Source organism: Salvelinus fontinalis, chromosome 3 (assembly GCF_029448725.1).
Source record: "Salvelinus fontinalis isolate EN_2023a chromosome 3, ASM2944872v1, whole genome shotgun sequence".
NCBI lineage: Eukaryota > Metazoa > Chordata > Actinopteri > Salmoniformes > Salmonidae > Salvelinus > Salvelinus fontinalis.
In genome coordinates this window covers 6,207,829-6,221,342 of record NC_074667.1, presented here as the reverse complement: position 1 = coordinate 6,221,342, position 13,514 = coordinate 6,207,829, and the positions used below count along the sequence as shown (strand labels likewise).

At 44.8% G+C, this 13,514-nt stretch overlaps 1 protein-coding gene across 4 annotated transcripts in view; it reads left to right on the top strand.

Moving 5' to 3' along the window:
• LOC129836885 (rab11 family-interacting protein 4A-like) overlaps positions 1-13,514 on the top strand; it is an 87,910-nt gene that overhangs the window by 61,048 nt on the left and 13,348 nt on the right. For all 4 annotated transcript variants that reach the window (XM_055902930.1, XM_055902929.1, XM_055902931.1 and 1 more), the window contains 4 exons: positions 4,189-4,430; positions 6,297-6,482; positions 7,869-8,003; positions 9,624-9,659. In XM_055902930.1, coding sequence (XP_055758905.1) covers positions 4,189-4,430; positions 6,297-6,482; positions 7,869-8,003; positions 9,624-9,659 — 599 coding nt within the window. The remainder of the gene's footprint in view (positions 1-4,188; positions 4,431-6,296; positions 6,483-7,868; positions 8,004-9,623; positions 9,660-13,514) is intronic.

Here is a 13,514-nt window from a genome sequence, read left to right as displayed (position 1 = left end):
CTAATATGGCATCATTAAAGAAGAGTGCAACACCCTCTGGCATTCAGGTAACAACCACTGGCTGCTGTGAGGCCATTTGGCAACCTCCACAGACATCTGTATATATGGCTCTGAGAGCATCCTGGTACACTTTTGGGAACACAGTGATGTGTTAGCCTGTGGTAGCCTAGGTATTCAGCTGTTATGGCCGGCAGGCTTTTTAGAAGTAGTTTGTTGTGCAAGGATCCGGTAAAGAAGCCGGTCTCCATACACACACTGCCACACACACACACTGCCACACACACACACTGCCACACACACACACACACACACACACACACACACACACACACACACACACACACACACACACACACACACACACACACACACACACACACACACTCCACCCCCTCCCGTTGATCACCCTGTTCCCACTGTTGTCAGAACAGCTCAGGAGTGACTGGAGGAGTGCCAGCTGAACCCCATCCAAAACAAACTACTACCCCATCCTTCTCTACCCTGTCTCTTCTGACCTAAGCTACCAACTGCTTACTGGCATAAAGGCATTCACCCACCCTGACCAAACTGTCCCAGTCTCTATTGTACTGGACTACCAGGGCTGGGGTGACGCTGCTTGGCGGTCTGGCTGTGTGTGTGTGTGTGTGTGTGTGTGTGTGTGTGTGTGTGTGTGTGTGTGTGTGTGTGTGTGTGTGTGTGTGTGTGTGTGTGTGTGTGTGTGTGTGTGTGTGTGTGTGTGTGTGTGCGCATGCGCAGAAGGGGTGTGTGTGTTAATTTTGTTTGTTTGTCTGTCTGCCCTCAACTGAGCTTTAATTCAGACGGATTGGAGGCTCATCTGTATGTAATAGCCCTATCTGAGTCTCATGTCTTGAGGGAGAAGACCTTTGGAAGTTGCTCAACTTCTGTCTACTGAACTGTACTTTAACCATTCTTAGCCATGCCCACCATACAGCACCAAACACAGCAGGCAAGATCCTATGCTGTACACACTGGCTATGCAAAACGGCTTCCTCACACCCAAATAGTTCTTCAGCAACAGGTGTCAAGTCGGGTTAATCAACACCATTCACCTAAAATCCTACCAATTCTTCCTACTGTGTGTTTTTCTTTGTGCGTTTCCTGTAAGGAATTTACACTCTTCACTACTGCTACTTTTTTCTTGCAGTCTAATATTTCCATCCCGAGAGGTGCGATGGGGCCTAGTTTATTGCCTCTACCCCATGCTGGGTGGCATTCCTTGGGGCATGGAGATGTGAAGACCCCCTCCTGGTCCTCTATGGAATACTAAACAGGCTCTTTCTCCTTGTATTGTCCCTGGCCCTCCCTGCCTCAGGGTCCCTGCTGCTGTCGCTTAATCCTACAGACAGTGTGTGTGTGTGTTTGCATACAGGTTGAGAGAGAGAGCGAGAGCGAGAGCGAGAGAGAGAATCCTCTAAAGCTGTCTAATGCTCTGTGTGGGATGTACCTGTGTGTAATTGGGCTGGCCTCTCTACCTCTCTCTTTCTCATCTCCATCTCTCTCTCTCCCTCTCTCCCTCTCTCCCTCTCTCCTACTTCTCCGGTATGTAGAGATAAAGTAAGGTTCCTCTATTAGCATTAGACTAGATTAGAGCTGTTGGCGTGACACTGAATAAATGACAAGTGTCTCATGACCTTTAACCTTTGCCCCCCCCCCCCCCCCACCTCAATAACCTCAATACCCTCTGTGACCTCTTGGGTCTTCTCACAGTGACGGGTTCCACTAGCCTAATTGAAATTCCTTTAGTGTTTCACTTACGACCTTGTTTGAGTTAAGACCACATTTGAGCACTTGTTCTAGCACTTGCATTTTAGGTTTGTGCTCACTGTTCACTGATCACTGTTCAACCAACATGTTTTGAACTTTACTGAAAGCCTAAGAATGTATCTGTCAGTGTTTAATGCTATCAATGTTTTGACTGGTGATGTTAATAAGGCTGAGAGTACTATTTGCGTTGTCCTGTAGCCTGCACAAAGATGTGTGTGTATGCTTTCCAGGTAGTGACTGTGTACGTGCGTGTGTGTGTATTTATGTGTGTGTGTTCTGGGAGGCAGACAGGCTCCAACAGAGTTCTAGTGATGTTAGGAAGAGTACTTTTGGCATCCAGCCCTGAGTTTTTTTATATTTTGAATTCAACCTTTATTTAACTAGGCAAGTCAGTTAAGAACAAAATCTTATTTACAATGACGGCCTACCCCGGCCAAATCTGGACAATGCTGGCCAATCAGCCTACTGATCAACAACATTTGCATAGAAGCATCACTCCAGCATGTCACGCCTGTATGGAAGGACATCATGTAGACACTGCTGTTAGTTTGAGAATATAAAAGAACATCTATTCAATGCAAATGGGTCCAATTTAACGTCATGATTTGTGATCATGGATGCTTATCAAACTAGTATATTTTGTCATTTTCCGTGATCTGGATTTTTTTCTACTATCTGTCAGTAAGCATCTCTAAACTGCCTGGATGAAATTCAAAACAACTCAGTTGGCTAGTTCAGCTATCTGTCAACAAATCGGCGGTTTGTAACTTTATCCTACAGCTACGATTGGATAGAGCGAGGCTGTAACTCCGCTCCCTTTCACATGTCCTTACATCTATCTCCATCGCTCATATCACTTGGTGATGTTCACTGCTACTATGAGAACTAGCTCAATGGCGATGACATTTGCTGCCAAGCCATAAATGTGCATAATATCTAACAAGGATAGCGAGGGTAGGAAAAAAGATTAAATGACCAAGCACGTTCTGTCTGAATGACTCAAATCTGCCAATAGTTTGAGACGTGAGAACGCACAAACACGTGATGATCTATAGCTTTCTTGGTCCATAAACATTTAATATGCAGGAATATTCTTAGGTAGCTAAACCTATTGCCAACCTTTATTTAGGCATTTTAAAACACTTCTTTCTTTCCCTATTACAACAATCATTTAACCCAACTATCAACTGTCAATTTACGGATGCTATTGCGGCTGGTCAGATCAGCACACCTGTAAATAGCTAACTTTACTCCGCAAGTCAGATATTGGCTCGTTGCTGAAAAGGGTGCATGTTCAAAATGATAACCAGCTAACGTTAGCTTGCTACGTTGGCTATTAGCTCCTATCTGATATCTTAGCACCTTCCTTATATAGCCAGCAAGCTAGCATATAGCTAGCTAGATAACACCACAGATGAAATGGTTAGTTATCGTAATATTGCTAAAAGGTCACATAGCTATCTACTTAGCTTATTGCATGCATGCCGGGGCACGTCGACACAAGCCTTATTATTAGTGAATTAACTAAACTAATATTTGCAACAGGAGTTTGATTTTGGTCAATTTATCCATTTCTCAATACTGCACCTTTCTGTTGGAGAATGAGCTAGTTTGCTGCTGCTGACTTTCCCAGCTAGACATTCCTCTGCATTGTGCAGTGCTCGTGGCTCAGGCAGTGAGTGGTGGTGGCTAGCATAGCAGCAGCTTTGCTATGTAGAAGGGACTATTGGCCAAGCCGATAGAGAAGGGCCGATAGTCGATAGACTAGAAAAGGCCAATATTTGTCCGATATATCGGGTCGGCTGATTATCGGTTATCGGTTGTTCTTTACTTTATTACCATTAGACTGGATTAGAGCTGTTAGAGTGAAACTGAATGACCAGTCTCATGACCTTTGACCCCAACTCAATACCCTCCATGACCTTCTGTGACCCCCAGAGTCTTCCCACAATGAAGGAATCCACAAGCCTGATTTAAATCCCTTTAGTGTTTTACTTAACACCTTGTATGAGTTAAGACCTCATTTTGAGCACTAGTTCTAGCACTTGGATTTCAAGTTTGAGCTCAATGTTCACAACCAACATGTAACCCTAAAAACCCTAAAAACATGTCTATCAGTGTTAGACGCTATCAATATTTTGACTGAAGGTCTGAGAATACTATTTGCATAGTCCCGTAGTTCTGTTGAATGCACAAAAATGTGTGTGTGTGTGTGTGTGTGTGTGTGCACGCATGCCTATGTGTGTGTACATCCCCTGCTTACCTCACTCTGTATGTAAATGTTCAAATATTTTGTCTGTAATGTGTTTTTCGTTATGTTTCAGACCCCAGTAAGACTAGCTGTCGCCATTATCGTCAGCTAATGGGGATCCTAATAAATCAAATCTCTCTCTCGCTCTACAGCGTGTTGACAAAGCCCTTGCACATCCGGTCATCACGTGCACGCGGGTGTCCCTTAACCCAGAGCCTGGGTGCCATCTATTCCCAGAGGGAGAGGAGGAAGGAGAGGTGGAGGGCAGAGAGAGGGCAGAGTTAGACATGGACAGTGCTGTGGAGAGCAACCCAGGATCAGATGTCTCTGAAGGGGGGAGGAGCGGAGGAGACAAGGAGGATGGACTGGGGGGACTTTTCTTTCCTGGAGACAAGTGAGTGCCTCTTTTAGTTGTTATTCTTTGTGTGGTGTTGAACATATGGTGTCTTTATAAGTGAACTCTCTTTATAAAAATAACTGTAGAGATTAGACTTGTTAATGTACATGTAACTCATCTACCTCATGTGAAATACACTGCTCAAAAAAATAAAGGGAACACTTAAACAACACAATGTAACTCCAAGTCAATCACACTTCTGTGAAATCAAGCTGTCCACTTAGGAAGCAACACTGATTGACAATAAATTTCACATGCTGTTGTGCAAATGGAATAGACAAAAGGTGGAAATTATAGGCAATTAGCAAGACACCCCCCAAAACAGGAGTTATTCTGCAGGTGGTGACCACAGACCACTTCTCAGTTCCTATGCTTCCTGGCTGATGTTTTGGTCACTTTTGAATGCTGGCGGTGCTCTCACTCTAGTGGTAGCATGAGACAGAGTCTACAACCCACACAAGTGGCTCAGGTAGTGCAGTTCATCCAGGATGGCACATCAATGCGAACTGTGGCAAAAAGGTTTGCTGTGTCTGTCAGCGTAGTGTCCAGAGCATGCAGGCGCTACCAGGAGACAGGCCAGTACATCAGGAGACGTGGAGGAGGCCGTAGGAGGGCAACAACCCAGCAGCAGGACCGCTACCTCCGCCTTTGTGCAAGGAGGTGCACTGCCAGCGCCCTGCAAAATGACCTCCAGCAGGCCACAAATGTGCATGTGTCTGCTCAAACGGTCAGAAACAGACTCCATGAGGGTAGTATGAGGGCCCGACGTCCACAGGTGGGGGTTGTGCTTACAGCCCAACACCGTGCAGGACGTTTGGCATTTGCCAGAGAACACCAAGATTGGCAAATTCGCCACTGGCGCCCTGTGCTCTTCACAGATGAAAGCAGGCTCACACTGAGCACATGAGCACATGTGACAGACGTGACAGAGTCTGGAGACGCCGTGGAGAATGTTCTGCTGCCTGCAACATCCTCCAGCATGACCGGTTTGGCGATGGGTCAGTCATGGTGTGGGGTGGCATTTCTTTGTGGGGCCGCACAGCCCTCCATGTGCTCGCCAGAGGTAGCCTGACTGCCATTAGGTACCGAGATGAGATCCTCAGACCCCTTGTGAGACCATATGCTGACACATGCACATTTGTGGCCTGCTGGAGGTCATTTTGCAGGGCTCTGGCAGTGCACCTCCTTGCACTATGGCGGAGGTCGCGGTCCTGCTGCTGGGTTGTTGCCCTCCTACGGCCTCCTCCACGTCTCCTGATGTACTGGCCTGTCTCCTGGTAACGCCTGCATGCTCTGGACACTACGCTGACAGACACAGCAAACCTTTTTGCCACAGTTCGCATTGATGTGCCATCCTGGATGAACTGCACTACCTGAGCCACTTGTGTGGGTTGTAGACTCCGTCTCATGCTACCACTAGATTGAGAGCACCGCCAGCATTCAAAAGTGACCAAAACATCAGCCAGGAAGCATAGGAACTGAGAAGTGGTCTGTGGTCACCACCTGCAGAATCACTCCTGTTTTGGGGGGTGTCTTACTAATTGCCTATAATTTCCACCTTTTGTCTATTCTATTTGCACAACAGCATGTGAAATTTATTGTCAATCAGTGTTGCTTCCTAAGTGGACAGTTTGATTTCACAGAAGTGTGATTCACTTGGAGTTACATTGTGTTGTTTAAGTGTTCCCTTTATTTTTTTGAGCAGTGTATATAATTTGCAATCTTATAAAAAAATCTGTACTGTCAGAATCTGAATAGTCACCCTTATTATTGAAAAATGAATGTACAATTTGTCTTTTTTCACTACGACACTTTAAACTTATTGAATGTTACTTCCTGAAAGTCTACTTCCTGTTTTTGCAGGTGCAGTCAGCTAAACCCATCGGTGGCCTCTGACCTGTCGACGCGTTCCTCTGCCTCTCTGAACGAGGAGCAGTTTGAGGACTACGGAGAGGGAGAGGACGTGGACTACACTCCCAGCAGCCCCTGCCCCGAGGACGAGACGCGCACCAACGGCTACTCTGACCTTGGCTCCTCTGTACCCTCCAGGTAAGAGGAGACCCTGACACACTAATACACAGACACACTATTACATATAGTATCGTTACAACATCCACATAGAATTGGGGAACACCATATGCAATGAGAAATACAAACGTATACATGACCAAAACTGTGTCAAATGATATGAGACAGAAAAACAAACACGAAGATGAATCATTACCTGTCAAACATCATGTGACCCAGAAAGGCAAACTGATAAACTAGAGAAATCTGCATAACACTGTGCAACAAAAGATGACAAATGCATGCACAGCATCACCCAACCCAGAAATACAAACACACAGAGCTAAGAGTTTGAACGATTTCAGATCCAAGTGATGATGACTTATTGAACCCCACAGAGCAAAATGTTATATTTTCACAAAACAGCCCCTGTCAAGTCTCATACCTCCTGTCCTATAAGTCTGTTACCCTCTTAATCTCCCAGTGTGTGTGTGTGTGTGTGTGTGTGTGTGTGTGTGTGTGTGTGTGTGTGTGTGTGTGTGTGTGTGTGTGTGTGTGTGTGTGTGTGTGTGTGTGTGTGTGTGTGTGTGTGTGTACCCACTTCAGGCTGCTTCTCTCCTCTCTCAGAGCTTCACTTACCAACTCATTAGTTTTTATTCTTGACTGGAACTGAGTATGATGGCGTCCCAATGTACCCTATTACCTACATATTTCGCTACTTTTGAACAGAGACCTATTGGCCCTGGTCAAAAGTAGTGCACTATAAAGGGAATAGGGTGCCATTGGAGACGTAGCCTATATGGCCCCCAGGGCCTCTCTTGATTAATTTTCATCTATAGAGCTGTTTTGCATGAGGATTTACTCCCAACACTATTCAGCTTCCTTGGTCCTGCTCCGAATATCAAGTACCTAAACTCATTACTATGGACTTATTTTTGTCCTACTTCTGAGTTTAGATTAGTGCTTTATGATATTTGTAGATGGTCGTGTACGTTTCCATGGGAAATAGTGTGTTATGTGAAATGCATGTTAACGTGTAGTAAACCCAGACAGCAGTGTGTGTGGGTGTTTGTACGTGCATGTAATGTGTTTGTGTGTCTACTGTATTTGTATATTTGTATTTATGATGATCCCAGTAGTTCCTGCCATGGTAGCAGCTACTCTTCCTGGAGTCCAGCAAAATTAAGGCAGTTATATACAATTAACATTTACATTACATTTCACAACAGATTTCATAACACGTATTCCCTCAGGCCACTACTCTACTACCACATATTTACAACACAAAATCCATGTGTATGTTTGTGTGTAGTGCATTTGTTATCATGTGTGTGTGTATGTGTGTGCCTGTATCTGTTTTTTAAATCAGATTTTACTGTGTGTGTTTATATTCTGTCTCTAACAGTTTATCTTCATCTGTGTGTGTAGTGCTGGCCAGAGCCCCAGGAAGACACGCCACCTGTACAACAATGAGATGATGGATGTGTACTGTTCCCAGTGCTGTAAGAAGGTCAACCTACTCAACGACCTGGAGGCCAGGCTGAAGAACCTCAAAGCCAACAGGTAACACAGGACACCCACCGACACCATTAAACGTACGAGCCCAGCTGAATAGGTGGAACTGGAACTGGCGCAGGATTTTTTCATGTCAGATCACGTGGACAGTTAAACTCCTGGCTCTGAGAATGAGATGTGTTCTCACAGAAAATTAACCTGGTCATTATTTCAGGGAAATGACACACTTCTATTGTCCACTATGTTTACCCTGACTGACTATTGTACTGTAGGTAAGATAGGTTAAATAATACTGTCATAGTGACCTGCTGTTAATTTTGATGATGTCACCAAGAGCTTAAATGTCTTGTCCCCGCCCACACACACACACACACACACACACACAACTTGTTACGTTTTCAGACATGTTATCCTGTGTGATCTTTATGGATTTAATCACTTCCTCTGTAAACTAACACACCCACACCTTCTTTGATGAACACACACTGACTGAAACACTCACATCTCACATAGAACTTACTTATATAGACTCTCTTGTATACAGACACACACACACACCCAGACAAGCACACACCTGCACTCCTACTATATGTAAGCCATAGCAGTAGTGGCCCTAGGCTGGAGAACTCGGTAATGAATGTAATGAAGTGGTGAGGACTCTGGAATCGTTTTGTCTTCCCTTCAACTGCTGCTCTGTCTCTGCTGACTCTGCAGTTCTTCTGCCTGAAAAGATTATTCTCTACTAAGATGAATACCTGGGCTAACTGTAATTAGTCAGACCCCTACCTTCTGCAGGAGAGCAAGTAAAGACAGGGGGAGTAGTAAAGAGAGGAGAGGGAGAGAGGGGAATGGGAGAGGGAGAGAGGGAGAGGAGGGAGGTGAGAGAACGTGGAATGATAAATAGGTGAATGGGCATGCAGAGAAGGAAAAAGCGACAAAGAGAGGGATTGTAGGAGAAGGATAAATTAAAGCAAAGATGTATGATGCAGAGTCGCTGGGAGTGAAGTGTTGCTGGCAGAGAGATGGAAGACTTCACAAGATCAATCCTTGAAGGAGGGACAGGAGGAGACAGAAAAAGATGCCCCGTCAGCATGCAGTCAGTCTGGGGAGATGCTTGAAATGGCATAAATGTGTGTGCGCACATGTATTTGTGTGTGCATAAGGTGTACCCTCACACCTGTGTGTGCGTGAGAGAGATTTCTCTCTTTAATGGTGAAGCAGACACAAAGCTTTGAGACAGAACTATTGCTGAGCCCACAAAACTACTGTTCCCAGCAGCACCCTCAGGGAACGCTATTTCATTAACATTGACATGCCCTTCATGCCATACTCTCTGGTTGTGTTGTAAATGGCACCCTTTTCCCTGTAGGGCTCTACTATTGAACAGGGCTTATAGGGCACTACTATTGACCAGGGCTTATAGGGCTCTGGTCAAAAGTAGTGCACTATATACTATAGGGAACATGGTGCTATTTGGAACACACACTCTCTTTCTCCTCTTGTGCAAAATACTGATTAACAATACTACCTTAATACCAATCAAACAGCAATTAGCTTTACTATCTATAATTCATTGTTATAACTAATAAACTAAAGTCTCTAGACATATCCATGACATCTGACAAGGATAAAGACTAACTGGGATGTTTTCTGACTCTTTTTCTCCAGCCCCAATAGGAAAATCTCCAGCACAGCCTTTGGCAGGTCGGTCACGTCTCCATATGTATGTGTGGTTACTGTGTTTGTTTTTGTATGTTGGCCATTTACTTATTGTTCCAGTCCGTTAGTCATGTGATCATTATATCAGCCAGTGTATTTGACTACTATCTAGGTAATTCTTCCTAAGTAATATGGTAATGGTTTAGGTATACTGAACCTCTCTACCTCTTCTGTGTTCACTTTACTAGAACAGTTACTACTGTGTACAGATCTTAATTTGACCAGTTTCTCACAGCAGGAAAATAAACCTGCAGCAACGGGAAATATGGGCAAATAAAGGAAATTGATCAACAGGGTGATCAAATTAAGATGCTTGTTTGTACACATTGAAGCAAGGGCACTGTGTTCAACATACAAGTGTACCTGTATACAATGCAGTGGAGGCATTATTATAGGTTATTTTACAATACACATACAAACGACAACATCAAACAAACACCAACTATATCACACCTGCCCAGACACACGTGCTGACACCCCCATCTCAAGCGCCCGCATCACTCTCCGCCACATGGCCTCAAACCACACCATCTTGTTTCTCTCCGTCGCCCACACACTTTCAACATTTAGATAATAAAGCATTTGACCTTTCCATTGTGTTAACAACGGAGGATTGGTTGATTTCGAGTTTTTTTAAGTATTCAAGATGATTGACGAGAAAAGTATTGTCCCAACCCATTGGGTATCTCACTACACCCCCATTTGCTATGTCTTGAAATATGCAGACAGACTGATTAAAAGTACATTTACATTGTAATATTTTTGACAGACAACTTTCAACTCCGCCCATACCTTTCCAGAATTATTGATTCATTGTTAGTTTTGCACTTAAGACATACATGAATCTGCTGTTGTGCTGTTGAATTTTGTCTCCTCTAATAAAATTATATACATTAGTTCATACTGGATTAAGTGTACATTTTAGTTAATTGTAATTTTGTTAGTTATGTTCAAATCAAGTTTATTTTATATAGCCCTTCGTACATCAGCTAATATCTCGAAGTGCTGTACAGAAACCCAGCCTAAAACCCCAAACAGCAAGCAATGCAGGTGTAGAAGCACGGTGGCTAGGAAAAACTCCCTAGAAAGGCCGAAACCTAGGAAGAAACCTAGAGAGGAACCAGGCTATGAGGGGTGGCCAGTCCTCTTCTGGCTGTGCCGGGTGGAGATTATAACAGAACATGGCCAAGATGTTCAAAATGTTCATAAGTGACAAGCATGGTCAAATAATAATCATGAATAATTTTCAGTTGGCTTTTCATAGCCGATCATTAAGAGTTGAAAACAGCAGGTCTGGGACAGGTAGGGGTTCCATAACCGCAGGCAGAACAGTTGAAACTGGAATAGCAGCAAGGCCAGGTGGACTGGGGACAGCAAGGAGTCATCATGCCGGGTAGTCCTGACGTATGGTCCTAGGGCTCAGGTCCTCCGAGAGAGAGAAAAAAAGAGAGAAGGAGAAAATTAGAGAGAGCCAAGATTTTCAAAATGTTCATAAATGACAAGCATGGTCAAATAATAATCAGGAATAAATGTCAGTTGGCTTTTCATAGCCGATCATTAAGAGTTGAAAGCAGCAGGTCTGGGACAGGTAGGGGTTCCATAACCGCAGGCAGAACAGTTGAAACTGGAACAGCAGCAAGGCCAGGTGGACTGCGGACAGCAAGGAGTCATCATGCCCGGTAGTCCTGACGTATGGTCCTAGGGCTCATGTTCTCCGAGAGAGAGAAAGAAAGAGAGAAGGAGAGAATTAGAGAGAGCATACTTAAATTCACACAGGACACTGGATAAGACAGGAGAAGTACTCCAGATATAACCAACTGACCCTAGCCCCCCGACACATAAACTACTGCAGCATAAATACTGGAGGCTGAGACAGGAGGGGTCAGGAGACACTGTGGCCCCATCCGATGATACCGCCGGACAGGGCCAAACAGGAAGGATATAACCCCACCCACTTTGCCAAAGCACAGCCCCTGCACCACTAGAGGGATATCTTCCAACATTCCCTCCATATTGTGCCAATATCAGTTCTTGGTTCTAATAGTTTATTTTTTTCTAATAGATTGTCAGTTATATAGGCTCTTTTCAAGGTTTTGTATAGCTTACCTATCATATAAATATCCTTTCATTTTGGTCAATGTACAGTGTCTAGGGTTTTGTCCTACTTCCCTCTAGACTGTGAATTAAACTGACAAAGAGAGATTGGCCTGCCAGCACTGATCTATGTGCATAGTGTTCTCCCCAACCTCTCTACTCTTTTCCTTTCTCTTGTCCTCTACTCTCTCCCTATCTCCTACTCTCTCCTCTCTTTACTCTCTCCCTCTTCTACTCTCTCCCTATCTTCTACTCTCTCCCTCTCTTCTACTCTCTCCCTCTCTTTACTCTCCCCCTCTCTTCTACTCTCTCCCTATCTTCTACTCTCTCCCTCTCTTCTACTCTCTCCTCTCTTTACTCTCTCCCTCTCTTCTACTCTCTCCTCTCTTCTACTCTCTCCTCTCTTTACTCTCCCTCTCTTATACTCTCTCCCTCTCTTCTACTCTCTCCCTCTCTTCTACTCTCTCCTCTCTTTACTCTCTCCCTCTCTTCTACTCTCTCCCTATCTTCTACTCTCTCCTCTCTTTACTCTCTCCCTCTCTTCTACCCTCTCCCTATCTTCTACTCTCTCCCTCTCTTCTACTCTCTCCTCTCTTTACTCTCTCCCTCTCTTCTACTCTCTCCCTATCTTCTACTCTCTCCCTCTCTTCTACTCTCTCCTCTCTTCTACTCTCTCCCTCTCTTCTACTCTCTCCCTCTCTTCTACTCTCTCCCTCTTCTACTCTCTCCTCTCTCTACTCTCTCCCTCTCTTCTACTCTCTCCCTATCTTCTACTCTCTCGCGATCTTCTACTCTCTCCTCTCTACTACTCTCTCCCTCTCTACTCCTCTCTCCCTCTCTTCTACTCTCGCCCTCTCTTCTTCTCTCGCCCTTTCTCTACTCTCTCCCTCTCTTCTACTCTCTACTCTCTCTACTTTCTCCTCTCTTCTACTCTCTCCCTCTCTTCTACTCTCTCCTCTCTCTACTCTCTCCTCTCTTCTACTCTCTCCTCTCTCTACTCTCCCCCTCTCTTCTACTCTCTCTCTCTCTTCTACTCTCTCCCTTTCTACTCTCGCCCTCTCATACTCTCTACTCTCTCCCTATCTCCTACTCTCTCCTCTCTTTACTCTCTCCCTATCTTCTACTCTCTCCCTCTCTTCTACTCTCTCCCTCTCTTTACTCTCCCCCTCTCTTCTACTCTCTCCCTATCTTCTACTCTCTCCCTCTCTTCTACTCTCTCTTCTCTTCTACTCTCTCCTCTCTTTACTCTCCCTCTCTTATACTCTCTCCCTCTCTTCTACTCTCTCCCTCTCTTCTACTCTCTCCTCTCTTTACTCTCTCCCTCTCTTCTACTCTCTCCCTATCTTCTACTCTCTCCTCTCTTTACTCTCTCCCTCTCTTCTACCCTCTCCCTATCTTCTACTCTCTCCCTCTCTTCTACTCTCTCCCTCTCTTCTACTCTCTCCCTCTCTTTACTCTCCCCCTCTCTTCTACTCTCTCCCTATCTTCTACTCTCTCCCTCTCTTCTACTCTCTCTTCTCTTCTACTCTCTCCTCTCTTTACTCTCCCTCTCTTATACTCTCTCCCTCTCTTCTACTCTCTCCCTCTCTTCTACTCTCTCCTCTCTTTACTCTCTCCCTCTCTTCTACTCTCTCCCTATCTTCTACTCTCTCCTCTCTTTACTCTCTCCCTCTCTTCTACCCTCTCCCTATCTTCTACTCTCTCCCTCTCTTCTACTCTCTCCTCTCTTTACTCTCTCCCTCTCTT